Raw genomic sequence first — 14583 nt, 5'->3', positions numbered from 1 at the left:
ATGGAACTTATTTTGGTATATGGTTGGTCTGTGGCACAGAGGAAAGAGATCATAGTGAAGCGCACACAGGCTACAAGTGTCTACTTGGAAGCGAGACGCATCGCTTCTCACATTTCATTGGCCAAAGAAAGTCACGTGGCCATGCCGGAGTTCCACAAGATAAAGTTCCGCAAGATAAGCATGCGTTATCCTCCTGGGCCGGGAACATCCAAAAAAAAGGCCATCACAGGCAAGGACATTTTAACACGTAGTTATACAATCTCCTGCAGCCCTGATTATCTTGCATTGTTTGTGGGCCTCCACACAAAGATTGTAAAAAATTCTTCCCCTGACCGTGTCTCCCGAGGAGGGCCCCGAAAATACTCCCTTCCCTTCAGCGGGGTATTACGAGATGTGCTGATGGGAGCAGTCACTTCCTTTAGAAACTTCGCGGTGGGTGTCCTCTGCAGGCTGAGAATGGCAATGAGAAGTGCTGCCACTTAAGTGGATTCCGAGTTAAGAGGCCAAGTGACCGCGTTTAACACCAGGGACACTGGGCGTGATTCCTGCAGATGGCAACAGGTCCACAGTGGCCAGTAGAACGCTGTGACTTGTGAGGATCTCTGATGCCCACCTACGAACGGAATAGGTGGTCAGCCCGCTAAAACGTAATTTGATTTACGTAATCGGAAATTGTCAGGTCAGCAGAGATCTGATTTGGGCCTCGATAGTCGAGTCCCGGCCTCTCGCCCAGTTCCGAGATCTCGGCTCCATCGCAGACCTGGAGCCCTTTGACACTGCTGAGCCCTTTGACACTGAGCCACCCTGGCGCCTCCCCCACCAAACATCTTTTTTTTTTTTTTTTTTTAACGGTGGGAGGAAATGGAAAAATCCGAGCTGCAGTGGTGTTAGACAGTGGGGCAGAAATACCTGCAAAATCCCGGAGGCAGCTTCAGAGACTCCTCACAGCGACCCAGCGCGGTGCAGGGAGCAACCAGATGTTCCGTGTCCAAGAGTGATGGAAGATATTGTGGAGCTGTGGTTGGGCCTGGAGAGGGTCTGGCAGTTGGGGGACGGCTCCAAGTAACTAGGGACCCTCAGTGCTCAGCTGTCATGTCTTTCCCAGGGTGGGCTTCTCTGGCTGAGGCCCAGCTTGCCATCATATGCTGCTGTGGTACCCTGGACTTGCCCTTCCTAAAGGATAATATTCAGAGAAAGGTAACAGCATGTCTCTTAGGCAGAAATAAATGAATGAAATGGAAGGAGTACCCCAGACAGGGAAAGAAACACTATATAAAAAAGAACCAGGAAGATTATAAAACAGGACCAGAGATTTAAAAAATGATAGTATTAAAAAAAATTTTTTTTTAATGTTTATTCATTTTTTTAAGAGAGAGAGAGTGTGTGACAGGCAGAGAGAGAAGGAGACACAGAATCCAAAGCAGGCTCCAGGCTCTGAGCTGTCAGCCCAGAGCCTGATGCGGGGCTCGAACCCATAAACGATGAGATCGTGACCTGAGCTGAACGCGGACGCCCAACCGACTGAGCCACCCAGGCACCCCTATGTAACTTTGATTTTATTGCTTTAAACTTTTATTGCCACGTAACTTTGTATTTTGATGTAAACATACAAAGCTCATGGCAAGTTTTTTCTTAGGCACGCTTAAGCAACATCTTACAACTATTTGCGTCAATGGTGGGAATCTGAATTTTTCTCAAAGGGCTTTGTACGTCTCTCGACTTGGAGGAGCTCTGAGGTGGTATGAAAAGCATCAGCCGCAGAAGGCAGGTTGTCTGAGTTCTAGCTGTGGCGTTGACGTTCACCACCTGTAGGACCTTGGGCTGGTCACCTCACCTCTGTATACCCATTTGCTCCTCTGTGGAATGGAGGGGTTTGAGCATATGGCCTTTAGATTCTCTGCCAGCTCTAAATTCTATTCTTTAGGAGGTCAAGGCCCTCGTTTGGGAATGCAGCGAAGTACTGGTTTGCGCGATTTGTACTCTGAGAATGAAGGCTGAAGTCACTGTGACTTTATGAAAACTGCCGAGATCACCAGGAGGCTGAGGGAAGAGGCCCCTATAACTTTTGTGGGCTCAGATGCAAGGCACACACTTTGGATCACTGTGATGTATGACAATGATTCCTATGGGGGCGGATGATTCCTTATGGAATGATTCCTTATGGGGTGGCCATCAAAATCAGGGCTTCTCAATCAGTGACCTTCCCTCTCTGGAGCCCCAGGCCATTTGAGAACCAGGTTGAAATAGATATCCCGCCTCCGCCCCCCCCCCCCACCTTGGGACTGCATCAGATCTCTCTGGGGTGTGGCACAGAAAAATGGTTGGAAAGCAGCTGAGGAAGTTATCCTTGGAATGTGCTCAATGCATTGCTGGAAGATGCCCACAGGCGGAGGTACCGCTGTGACCCAAGTCTTGGAGGCTTTGGAAGATCAGCCTGGAGAATTCCAGAGGGATTGAAATCTAAACAACTTGAAATTTTCTCCTCCCTCTCCGTTTCTTCCTTCTCCTCTTCCCTCCCTTCTTCAATAGCTCAACCTTACTGAGCGCCTCCCATGTCTGACCATACACACACACACACACACACACACACGCACACGCACACACATATATGGTCTTAGTTTATCCTCACCACACATCCTATGCCGCAAGTACTTTTATTATTTTATTTAGTACACATTTTCATATCGGGGCACTGAGGCGCAGAGGCTCAACTTGCCCATATTCACATGCAGAAGAGATCCAGGGTACACCCTTTGGTGGTCGGGCTGTGGGGCATGGTGGGGGCACAGACGCAAGGACAGGCAAAAAGCTGGACCGCAGACCCTAGGGTAAGCCTCGCAGCGATGAGTGGTGGGTCTCAAGCGACAACTGTGGAATAAATGAAGAGACCCCGAGACTGTGTTCTCCAGCGGGGAGCTGGGCCGTGACCGCTTGCAATCCGCCAGGAGTGGACAGGAGTCCCCAAGCAGCCCATTACCGATGCGCCGGGGCTGTCTCTGCGCTTCTCCCACAGACGTGGGCGGGGTTGCCCTGGGCCAGAGACCCAGCCTTGGTCCGGGGACAGCCTGGGCTCCTCCCGCCTGTGCCTGTGGCGGGTGTAGGGGGTGAGCCGGCCAGGCGCTTGAGCACGGGCCCCGCGGAGCAGCCGCCGCCACGTGGGGGCGCCCCTGAGCGCAGCGGCCACAACGTACCAGAACCACTAACTCCCAGGGGGTAGAATTGGGGCTGAGAGAACAAGGGAAGGGAAGCGGGGACCCAGGACCGCGGAACCAGCAGCATCCCTGGACTTGATGGCCACAGCTCTTCTCTAGTAAGCTCACATCCCAGTAAGGGAGTATAAATAAATATATAAAAAGTGAAAAAAAATTGTTTTTTCTTCTCCTTCCTTTGCTTGGGGTTGCCAGTTGTATTGAACAAAATGCCAGTCACACGTAATGAAATTTGCAGATGAAAATTTAAAAATACAGGATATAGGGGCGCCTGGGTGGCTCAGTCGGTTAAGCCTCTGACTCTTGATTTCTGCTGGGGTCATGATCTGAGGGTGGAGGGAACGAGCCCCATGTGGGGCTCTGCACTGATCTGGGAGCCTGCTTAAGATTCATTCTCTCTCCCTGTCCCTGTCCCTGTCCCTGTCCCTGTCCCTCTCCGCCTCTCCTCCGCCACTCACACACTCTCTCTAAAATAATTTTTTTGAAATAAAGGATGTGATTAGGCTGGTTGAGTATCTGCATGTTATGCCATGATGTAATCATTAAAGGTATGTAATTTGAAAAAGAAGAGACGTGTTTTTGCTTTTTTTGTTGTTTTGGTTTTATTCACACACACAAAAGTTCACAGGCAAGGCCGTTAGTTTTAAAACTGGGAGCTCCACACCCTGTCTCGACCCACAACAGTCCGTCAGAGATCACCAAGACCTCCCCTCCCCACCATCCCTGCTGATGGGAGCAAGGAGGGGACCTGCTTTGTGTCGGGGGAGGAGGGCCCCGTTTCAGACCTTGTGCCAGGGCTCCGTTATATTAGATTTCCCATTGGTATGTGCTAACAATTTCCATGCTGTGCACATACAACCGCTCTGGTCCCTGGCGGTGGAAATGCCAGCTGAGTGAGTGCTGTAGGCGGAATTAACGCGAGCAGAGGTTCAAGTCCACGTTCACGGACTCTCGCCGGAGGTGGGTTTCTAGCAGTTCGTCAGTCCCCTGAAGTCCTACTGTGCCTCCAGTTTCTTTCTTTCCTTGCCAGATCCCCCATCTGCCCCTCGGTTCCCAGGCTGCTGTGACGTCCACGCCCCTGATCTTCATGTCAGAAGGCAGTCGTAAGTCTCTTTCCCTCCACCCTTTCCTGAAAGGATTGTCAAACCACCGCGACACGCGTCTTTTAATGTCCAGCAAGTGAACTTTTCAGTTTCTCTATGGCAACCCTGCAATAGCATTTGCACACATCATGGATTAAAACCATCCCCCAGAACACGAATTAGGTAGCATAAAATGAAGCCGCCGCAGAGTGGAAGACACGCCTTGCCTGATGTACTTGACTCGGGCTGGAGCGGCTGAAAGCTCCCGGCTGCAGGTGACTGCGTGTGTCCTCCGGCCCAGGCCTGCCCTCTTGCGCACCAGCGAGGTGACCTTCGGAAGCGCAGGGACTGTGTGATTTGGGCGGGTGTGAACAGGCCGCTTGGTGGCGTATTGCTATAAATACGTACGTTTTGTTTTAGGAAATTAAGATCTGGACTCAGAGCTAGTGACCAGCAGAGCCGGAAACTAGAATTCCCTTAGTCTCGTCCCCAACCTGTGTTCATTCTTTAACAGTTCTTTTTCAACAAGCAATCTTAAAATAAGGAAGCCCTTGTCCTCCACCCTTCTCGCCACCCTTCTACCTGCTCTGCCAGACCAACTCCTAGGGACGACAACTAATAACGATTTGCTGCTTATCTTTTCAGACCTTTTTTTTTTTTTTCTGTGTGTGCATGTAATTTTTTAGCTAAATATGGGATCCTGTTCAGATTGTACAGCAGCTTGCTGGCTTTCTTAATTCCACAAAAGATGATGAACCTTCGTCCATGTCGTTACTCACAGATCTGCTTCATTCTCCCTTGCCCCAATTCTGCTGTGGTATAACGAGTACACCGCGTGTACAACACGTGTTGAAAATGTACAATTTGATCGGTTCTCACATACGTGTATAGTTGTGAGACCACCGCCACAACAGAGATGGAACATTTAACAATAGATGACAAGATAACATTTGAGAAAACCAGGACATTTCCATCACTTTCAAAAGTTCCCTCATGCCCCTAGGTAATCCGTAGGTTGCATAGAAGCAGAATTGATATTTTTGCTATATCAGTTTCATTGATTTTATGGAAACAATTAGAAATTCTTAAATGCATTGGAAGAATTATAGTAGAAAATTAAATCTGCAATTTTATTTGTCCTGTTGGCTAGTGCTTCTGGGGATAAGCTAATCTGCTGTTTTTCTAGCAGAAAACAGGAAATAACTTGACTTGTAATACGAGAGTAAAAGTGGATTCATGGGGTGCCTGGGTGGCTCAGTTGGTTAAGCGTCTGACTCTTTACTTTGTCTCAGGTCATGAGTTCACGGTTCATGAGATTGAGCCCTAGAACTCTCTCTTTTCTCTCTCTGCCCCTCCTTTCTCTCTCTCTCTCTCTCTCTCTCTCTCACACACACACACACACACTCTCTCTCTCTCTCTCTCTCTCTCAAAATAAATTGGCATTTTTAAAAAGGCAGATTCCTTTTAGGAACTTGTAATTTTTTTGGAGGGGGGACTAGACAATATTTGTCCATACAGAAACGAACATTACAGTCTGAAGCAGAAGGATTCAGTATATTGTATACCACATTTCTAGTAGAGTTTGAACAACCATTGCATTGTTTAAATGTATGTATTTCTATGCTAGTGCTCTGCGAAATTAAAACACCGAGCAAAGACTGCTGTTACTCTATTTTCTCGCTCTTGTCTCCCACCCTTGCAGAGCCAGCTGGTGACTGCTGGATCTTCCAGGCACTGCTTTTTTAGCTCTCTCAGTTCTTCAGTTTAAGAATAGACCAGGCATTATTATGCTGCATATCTATTTTCCCCTCCCCACATTTGATCTCACAGCAGCTGATTAAACATTCAGCCTTGGCTCAAATCTTTTCCATGGGCACCATGACCTGCACCGCATCCCTTTAAGTTAGTTTGAAGCTTCAGAATTCCCTGGGTGAAATTAGAAACTGGAGCGCACCGTTGGAAGGCAATGAGAGACCGAAGAAGGTGGCAGGCCATTCTTGATTGGCAGGTGGCAGGTGTAATAAGCAAGGGAAGGCTTATTAAAGAGGTCAGCTGGGAGACAAGTAGATCTTTGCACCCGCCCGCCAGAATCTTAAAAGTTCATATAGAAGCCTACATTGGGTTCAGTCATGTATTCAGTCCAGATGGTCTCAACACATATTGCTCTCTCAAGGCCATGTCCTTGAAAACAGCCTCCACTGTGTGAACGGTGGACAGAAGGTACATTCCAAGGAGAGACAAGGAGCCTCTGATTGCCAGAGTCCAGTTCTCAGGTCAGTTGTGGTCATGTCTTCTCAATGACCTCCTCTCACACTTTAGTATTATGAATCACCACTTACTAAACGTATTTTAAAGAATTACACATAATTGTTAGAAAGTAGGGTGATCGTGGATTTAGGAAAATCTGCAATAGACACACATTTGGGAGAGGGGCACTTGGGTAGCTCAGTTGGTTGACCGTCTGACTCTTAGTTTCTGCTCAGGTCATGATCCCAGACTTGTGGGATCAAGCCCCATGTTGGGCTCCACAATGAGCGTGGAGCCTGCTTGAGATTCTCTCTCTCTCTCTCTCTCTCTCTCTCTGGCCCAGCCCCACTCACTTTCTCTCTCTAAAATAAAAAAATTAACATTAAAAAAAAAACTTGGGAGAAAAAATGTTTGTATTTGGATGAATATAAAAGGATGATGTTTGGTGAAAAATAGACATCACAAAACTCAACAGAACCGTATTTCTGAAATTTTTGGAACTAGAGATCAGTCTGGATAGGAGATAAAGTGTGTTTTAGATACTTCAACAAGAAGATCAACCTGTCTCAACATATCTACAAGATGACTTTCTTTTTTTTTTTTTTAATTTTTTTTTTTAACGTTTATTTATTTTTGAGACAGAGAGAGACAGAGCATGAACGGGGGAGGGACAGAGAGAGAGGGAGACACAGATTCGGAAGCAGGCTCCAGGCTCTGAGCCGTCAGCCCAGAGCCCGACGCGGGGCTCGAACTCACGGACCGCGAGATCGTGACCTGAGCTGAAGTCGGACGCTTAACCAACTGAGCCACCCAGGTGCCCCCAAGATGATTTTCTTTAGGAAATAGTGGTGGAATGGTTTGATGGGGAAACAGTGATTAAAAAAAAAAAGAAGAGAAAAAAACATAATTAGTAATTCCAACCAGCTTTGTTTATGTAGATACGTGTTTTCTACAACATGAGAGTTTTAACTCTTGACTTTGAGAGAATTTTAGACGTCAGAAATGTTGCAAAAGTAGTGCAGAGTTCAGGTGTGCCTTTCATTCAGCTTCCCCCAATGTTATCATCTTACATAACCACATACAATAATCAAAACTGGGAAATTAACATTGGTGCACTACTATTACCTAAATTATAGACATTATTAAAATATCTATATTTTGTTCTACAGTTTTCCCTTTTTCTCTCCCAGGATCGAATCCAAATTCCTACACTGTATCCAGCTGCCATGGCTCCCTCCTCTCCTTCAATGTGTAACATTCCCTTGGTTTTTTCCTTGTCTTTTATGACATTAAGACCTTTGACAAATACCGTTAAACTGCTTTGCAGGTTATCCCTCATTTTTAGTTTATCTGATGTTTTTTCATGATTAGAATGTAGTTTTGCATTTTTGGAAAGGATTCATGGTGATGATGTTGACTTCCGTGGCTTGCTTAAGGTAATACTTGCCAGGTTTTTCCACTGTAAAGTTAATATCCCTCCCCCCATTGCTATTAATAAATATCTTGCGGAGATCATTTGATACACTACAATTTCTGTTTCTCCTCAAAGTTTCACGCATTAATTTTAGAATCCATTGTTAGATCTTGCCTGCCAATTATTACTATTTTCCCTCATTCTACATTTATTGATTGGAATTCCTCTGTAGAGTTATCCCTTCTCCCCCGCTTATTTATTCAATCATTTATTTATCAATATGGACTCACAGATATTTATTTTATTCTATAAGTTATAGAATATATAACTTTTTTACATATATGCAATACCATAATTGTTCTGTTGCTCAAAAACTACATGATTTAAGTGACAGAATAGTATTTCAATTACATGTCTGTGCCATGAATTAATCCAGTTCTTCAATGTTGGGCATTTAGGTTGTTTCCAGTTATCTAGTATTATTAATGGTGTTTGATATTCAGAAATCTTTTGAATCCTTATGTGTTTTCTGAAGTTGCCTTTCTTGCTGGATGTTGGAAAATTTTATACTGTGATCGTGATCTAGGCGGTGGAAACTGTCACATGTCTCCACGGAAATCAGAGACCGCATACCCCACCCAGACTACTCGGCAGTGAGCAGAAGCAGTGAGTAGATCCGGGAGCCCAGGAGGACCTCTGCCGGCAGGGTCGCGTAGCTCAATTGTCAATAACCTGAACACACATTACAATAAAGTTATTGAAGGTGAGGAAGAGACTTCCGGTAGGGGCACATCTATTTCCGTCAGGGCCCACATTCTTCTCCCTCTACGCCTTCCCAACCGGAAATATTTGTACCCCGTTTAGAGCCACGTCTGTCCTGGCCTCGGTCCCGCCCACACACACTGTAGAAGCACTTCCGGAGTCAGGGTATTCCGCTCCGCCCCGCCGCCGGTGCCTTGCTGGAAGCCCCGGCTCCCCCGGAAGTGGCCAGGGCCTGTCTGTCGGGGTCCCCTCCACCCCGCTGCTGTTGAGGGCCGCAGGGGCGGCGGCGATGGCGGAGGCGGCGCTGTTGCTGCCGCCTGAGGCGGCGGCAGAGCGGGACGCTCGGGAGAAGCTGGCTCTCTGGGATCGGAGACCCGACACGACGGCGCCGCTGACCGACAGGCAGACGGACTCGGTGTTGGAGCTGAAGGCGGCGGTGGAGAACCTGCCTGTGCCGGCCGAGGTGAGGTGACGGGCTGGGACTGGGCTGGGGCGGCGAGAAAGCGAGCTGGGATGCTTCTTCGGCGTGCCGGTGGGCCCCGGCCTTGCAGACTCTTGCCCGCGGTCTCTTCTCCCTCCTCCCCGGCCACGGTGGCGGCTCCGGTGGGAGAGGCGCCTCACCCTCCCGGGCTGTCAGGCCTGGCTCTGCCGGCGACTGCCAACTCTACTCTCGCACGGGGACGACTGCGGGGGCGTCCAGTGGCTGGTGTTGGCGGGCACCCAGCCCTCCGCCTGCGGTGTGGGACGGTTGGCTGGGAGCCTTGCCGTGGGCGTCTTGCCCCTGGTATCCGTGCTATCAGCTGAGGCATAATCCTGCTGCCCACCATCTCCCAGGAGAGGGCACCGACCCCCGAAGTGCTTTGCTTCAGGACAGCCTCCTTATTAGTATTCATTTACCGCCTTAATGAATAACCCAGCTTCCTTTTTCCATGGGGCACTTGGAGAGACAAAAACTTGATCCCGAGTGAGGGTTTCATTCAGCGCACACAGAGCAATGAGCTCTCCATCAAGTGCAGATTATGGGAGATCGATTTATCTGACCGATAGCCGAGCAATAGAAAAGAATTTTCTTTGAAAGCTGGGTCAGTGCATTATTAGGTAATGCTGGCTTTCGGTGGTGTCAGTGTTTTTAATCCTAGTTATTATTGGGTTGTTATGCATATTATCGCGTGTGTAATTCAGTTCAAGTAGTTACAGTATCAAAAAGAACATCTTATGAATTGTCAGATGGACAGACTTTTTTCTGGTTTGAGGGCCAGGTTTAGGATTATTGTTTTATTAATAATGATTTTTTTTTTAATGTTGGGAGCACTCATTTTACAGGATTTGGGATTGTGTCCAAAGGTGGATTGTTTTTAGAGACTTAAACTATTTTTTTCTACCCTCAAGTTTTAGAGAGTAAGAACTTTGAAAGTTCACTTTCACTGTTAACGTCCTCTGCCGTAAAATACAGGTGTTCTTTCTTGGGTTTCTCTGTTCACCTGTAGGATACAATGCTGAAATAAATGAGGAAACAGGTGGAAATTTCTTTGACTTGGCTATCAAAGTCTTTTATGCTTTGGATAACAGAAGTTGTTTGCTCTATAAATGTTCCAGTCCGCTTATAGTTGATTTGGCCTGTTACAGAAGCAGGATGCTTGGGCATCACAGCACCTGTGGGGAACATAGTCCACAAGAAAAGTAACCCAATTTGCTTTTATTGTCTTAGCTCATAAACTATTACTATTCTCGTTGAACACAAAGGAAAGGTTTTGGAGTGAAGTAAATGGAATCTTTCGTTTTCATCCTATTTTTTTTTTCATATTTATGCAGTATAGTATCCACATTAATCTCATGCAGTTGTTTAACATATATTTTGTGCCTGTTCTGGGCTAGGAATTGAGGATAGAAAGATAAGCAAATCAAGCTCCCTAGCTTCATGGAGCTAACATAATTGTGATCATGAGCTTGTAGAAAAGAACAGGGTAAGTTCAGACAATGATCCATGGTATAAGGAAAATAAAAGAAGTTAGTATGACGGAAAGGGATCGAGGTATGCTCTAGACAAGGAAGGAAGCCTCTCTAAGAAAGTAACAGTCTAAGGAGAGAACTCATGGTGGAAAACAAAATGCCAGCCTTGCAAAGATTAGAGAAGTAACCTTCCAGGTGGAGGAAAAAGCAATGCAAAGTCACAGGTGGGAGATGAGCTTGACAGGTTCAAGGGTTGAGTGAAGGTGTTCTGGTATATGCAGTGTACGTATGGGATTTCTGTGAGAATGAAATGGCCTTTATTTTCCTGTCTGGGGCATCTGTCAGGGGGATCATTGTTTTTCAGCTATCTGTAGCCCTTGTTTCCCTTTACTAAAAGTGTTTCTATGTCTGATGGGAAGACTGGAATTGAATTTTTTTATCTGTTACCACCCTTTTTTTTTTTTTAATGTTTATTTCTAGAGAGAGCGTAAGCACAAGTGGGGGAGGGGTACACACACACACACACACACACACACACACACACACAGAGAGAGAGAGAGAGAGAGAGAGAGGGGCGGGATGGGGGGGGAGAGGGAGAGAGAGAATCCCAAGCAGGCTCCATGCACTGTCAGCATGGAACCCAACACACGAACCGAACTGTGAGATCATGACCTGAGCCGAGATTAAGAGTCGGATACCCACCGACTGAGCACCCAGGTTCCCCTGTCTGTTACCACTCTTAACACTGGTGCTGAAAAAAGAATGGCTCAGTTTTTATTTTCTCCAAACAGTGTATCTGTAAAGGATTTTCTGCAGTGTTTCACAGTTCTCACAAGATAAATTACTTCCTGAACAGCTGGCACTGAGCAAGTTAGTTGAATAGCAAAAGGCCAGCTGATGCTTCAGTAAATACCGTAAAGCTGTTAACTTTTTTAGAAAATATCTTTCTCTTTTATGAAGAGGAACTGGTCATATTTTGGAAAGACGTTATGTCTTTCTCTTTTTTTGGTGTTAGATAAAAGAATTTGAAGTAGAATATTAGGTAGACTGGTTTACTTGCAGCCAAGATTCATCTGTTTTAGTAGTGAGGGCCTTTTGCTTTCTGCTGAATTTAGTAGTTCTTCATAAATGCTGCAATAATTAACCCTGAAATTTACCTGAAATGAATTGTAACTTGTTTTCCTAAAGACTGTGTGTTCTTAGTATATTTAACTTCTCTGAGCCTGTTTTTTTCTTTCTTTCTTTTTTTTTTAATTTTTTTTTCAACGTTTATTTATTTTTGGGACAGAGAGAGACAGAGCATGAACGGGGGAGGGGCAGAGAGAGAGGGAGACACAGAATCGGAAACAGGCTCCAGGCTCTGAGCCATCAGCCCATAGCCTGACGCTGGGCTCGAACTCACGGACCGCGAGATCATGACCTGGCTGAAGTCGGATGCTTAACCGACTGCGCCACCCAGGCGCCCCCTGTTTTTTTCTTTAAAAAATGGGGATTATAATATGCTTACTGTCTGATGAGGGGTTGTGATTGTGAGAATTTAGTGAAATCACGTATGTTAAGTGCACATGGCAAGCGAGCTGTAAGTACTGTATTATTCATATGCTTTTCTCCCCACATGATTGATAACTTGAAAGAGTAGATTAGAATCTTGTGATCCTATGCTGGTATAGGTATCACTCAGACCAAAGGTAAGAAAAGAAAACGTTAAGTGCCTTGAAGGTTCTGAGATTCCATCTATACATCTTCAATGATTTGCCTCAAGCAGAGAAAGTAACATCAGGTTTCATTTAGGGAATGAATTTTTTAGATTATGAAAGTGATTTTCTCCAACCCGGAAATGTACAAGAAATAAAGTTCGGGAGAGAAAGGTGTATTTGGTTTTTTCCTGGACCTGCTTAGCTGGTCAGGCAAGGTTGATTGTTTATTATAATTATTATTTAATATGTTAACATACCATTTGCATAAACTATACAATAGCTCTCTAGGACTGACAGTTAGGTACCTAGATTTGTGCTCTTCTCTCTGATGGTAAATGCTCCATCTGGAAGCTAGCACGGTATAGTGTGTCAGAGGACTCAGGAGTGAATGAGTTAATGAGAGTCAGTTTTTTTACTTACTTATTTTTTTAAATAATCTCTGTGCCCAACATGGAGCTTGAGCTCGAACTCACGACTCTGAGATCCAGGGTCTATGCTCTACTGACCGAGCCAGCCAGGAGAGGCAGGAGTGAATGAGAGGTCAGAACAGGAAAGTTTGTGACCCCAGCACACCCCTTCTTGCTTTTCCATTCTATTCCAGGTGCTTTAAGAAAAGAAGACAGCTGAAGAAATGTACCTAATGGGGCCAGTTTTTCATTCTCTTTTAAAAAGTAACTTGTTTCTTTAAAAAATTGTTTCTTAGAATTAGTTGCAGTTGGGGGCGGCTGGGTGGCTCTGTCAGTTAGCTTCTGACTTTGGCTCAGGTCATGACCTCACGGTTCGTGAGTTCAAGCCCTGCGTCAGGCTCTATGCTGACAGCTCAGAGCCTGGAGCCTGCTTCAGATTCTGTCTCCCTCTCTCTGCTGCTCCCCCGCTCACACTCTGTCTCTCAAAAATAAATAAACATTAAAAAAAAAAAAGTAGTTGTTTCAGTTAATGTGGCTTCTTGGTTTGAGAGCAAATGGTTTTGTATTAGTGAGTACAAGGGAACAGGACGGGAAGCCTCCTTCTGCTTCTGGTATTTAAAAGTGCTCATGCTTGAAAAGTAGTTAGTATTTGTACATGAAGTAATCAAATAGAATGTTTTCTCATATATTCACATGATCATGTTTACTCACAACATCTAGACTACAGACTTTGTCTGGAATATCTACACTACCTTCTCAAGTATCTAGAGTTTTCATATGATTTTGTTTTGTAAAGTAAATTAGAAGATAAATATTTTTTTAAATGTTCATTTATTTTGAGAGAGAGTACACGAGCAGGGGAGGGGCAGAGAGAGAGAGAGAAAGAGAGAGAATCCCCAGCAGGTTCTGTGCTGTCAGTGCGGAGCCTGAACAACTGGAGGCTTCAACTCACAAACCATGAGATCTTGACCTGAGCCAAAATCAAGAGTCGTCGCTTAACTGACTGAGCCTGATATATTTTTGCTTTTGACATTTATCTTTCTGAGTGATTAAAAATAAAAAAAATTACCATATTTGCTTTTATTTTAACTATTTCTAGAGCCTTTAGTTTTTTGCTGGCTTGTTTTTAAGATCCATTTTTCCATCTGGTATTATGTTCCATCTGCTTTTGAAGAACTGCCTTTAACATTTCTTGTGGTACAAGACTGTTGGAAATGCATTTTCTCAGCTTTGTTTAAACAGCCCTTTTCATTTAAAAAAGATACTCTACTAGATTAAGAATTCTGGATTGACGGTTTTTTTCTTTTATTTCTTAAAAGATTTGTTTAATTTCTGGTGAGAAGTCTGTTGTAATTCTTTTAATTCTTATCTTCATTCTTCTGTATATAATATGTCTTTTTTCCTATGTCTTCTAGCATATTTTTTTAAACTTTATTTTTAGGAGTATGAATATCATGTGTGTACATGTGTATTTGTGTGTGTGTGTGTGTCTGTGAGAGAGAGAGAGAGAGAGAGAGAGAGAGAGAGAGAGAGAGATTCTGCTTGGGATTCTCTGAGCTTCTCAGAACTATAGTTTGCTGTCTTTTATTGGAAATGTTTCAACTATTATCTTTTTAAAAAATTTTTTTCTACCCTGTTCTCTCTCCTTTTGGGATTCTATTTATACATGTACTAGATAATATGATGCCATCTCTGTGTTCTTGGATATTGTGTTTGGTTTTTATTTATTCACTCTGTTTCCTCTTTATGTTTCCTATTGGGTGATTTTAGTGCACTGTCTTCAAGTTCACTGAGTCTTTAGCTGTCTTGAATGTA

The 14583-nt window shown here is 44.8% G+C and overlaps 1 protein-coding gene across 2 annotated transcripts in view; it reads left to right on the top strand.

Annotated features, from left to right (window-relative positions):
- The first annotated feature begins 8915 nt into the window (after positions 1-8915).
- COG3 (component of oligomeric golgi complex 3) overlaps positions 8916-14583 on the top strand; it is a 73041-nt gene continuing 67373 nt past the window's right edge. For both annotated transcript variants that reach the window (XM_047079928.1, XM_047079923.1), the window contains exon 1: positions 8916-9177. In XM_047079928.1, coding sequence (XP_046935884.1) covers positions 9004-9177 — 174 coding nt within the window. In that variant the 5' untranslated portion in view covers positions 8916-9003. The remainder of the gene's footprint in view (positions 9178-14583) is intronic.

Source organism: Lynx rufus, unplaced genomic scaffold (assembly GCF_022079265.1).
Source record: "Lynx rufus isolate CCGP_SWC_20201006 ecotype Redwood Valley unplaced genomic scaffold, mLynRuf1.p SCAF_1, whole genome shotgun sequence".
Taxonomy (NCBI): domain Eukaryota; kingdom Metazoa; phylum Chordata; class Mammalia; order Carnivora; family Felidae; genus Lynx; species Lynx rufus.
This window is presented reverse-complemented; position numbering and strand designations above follow the sequence as displayed.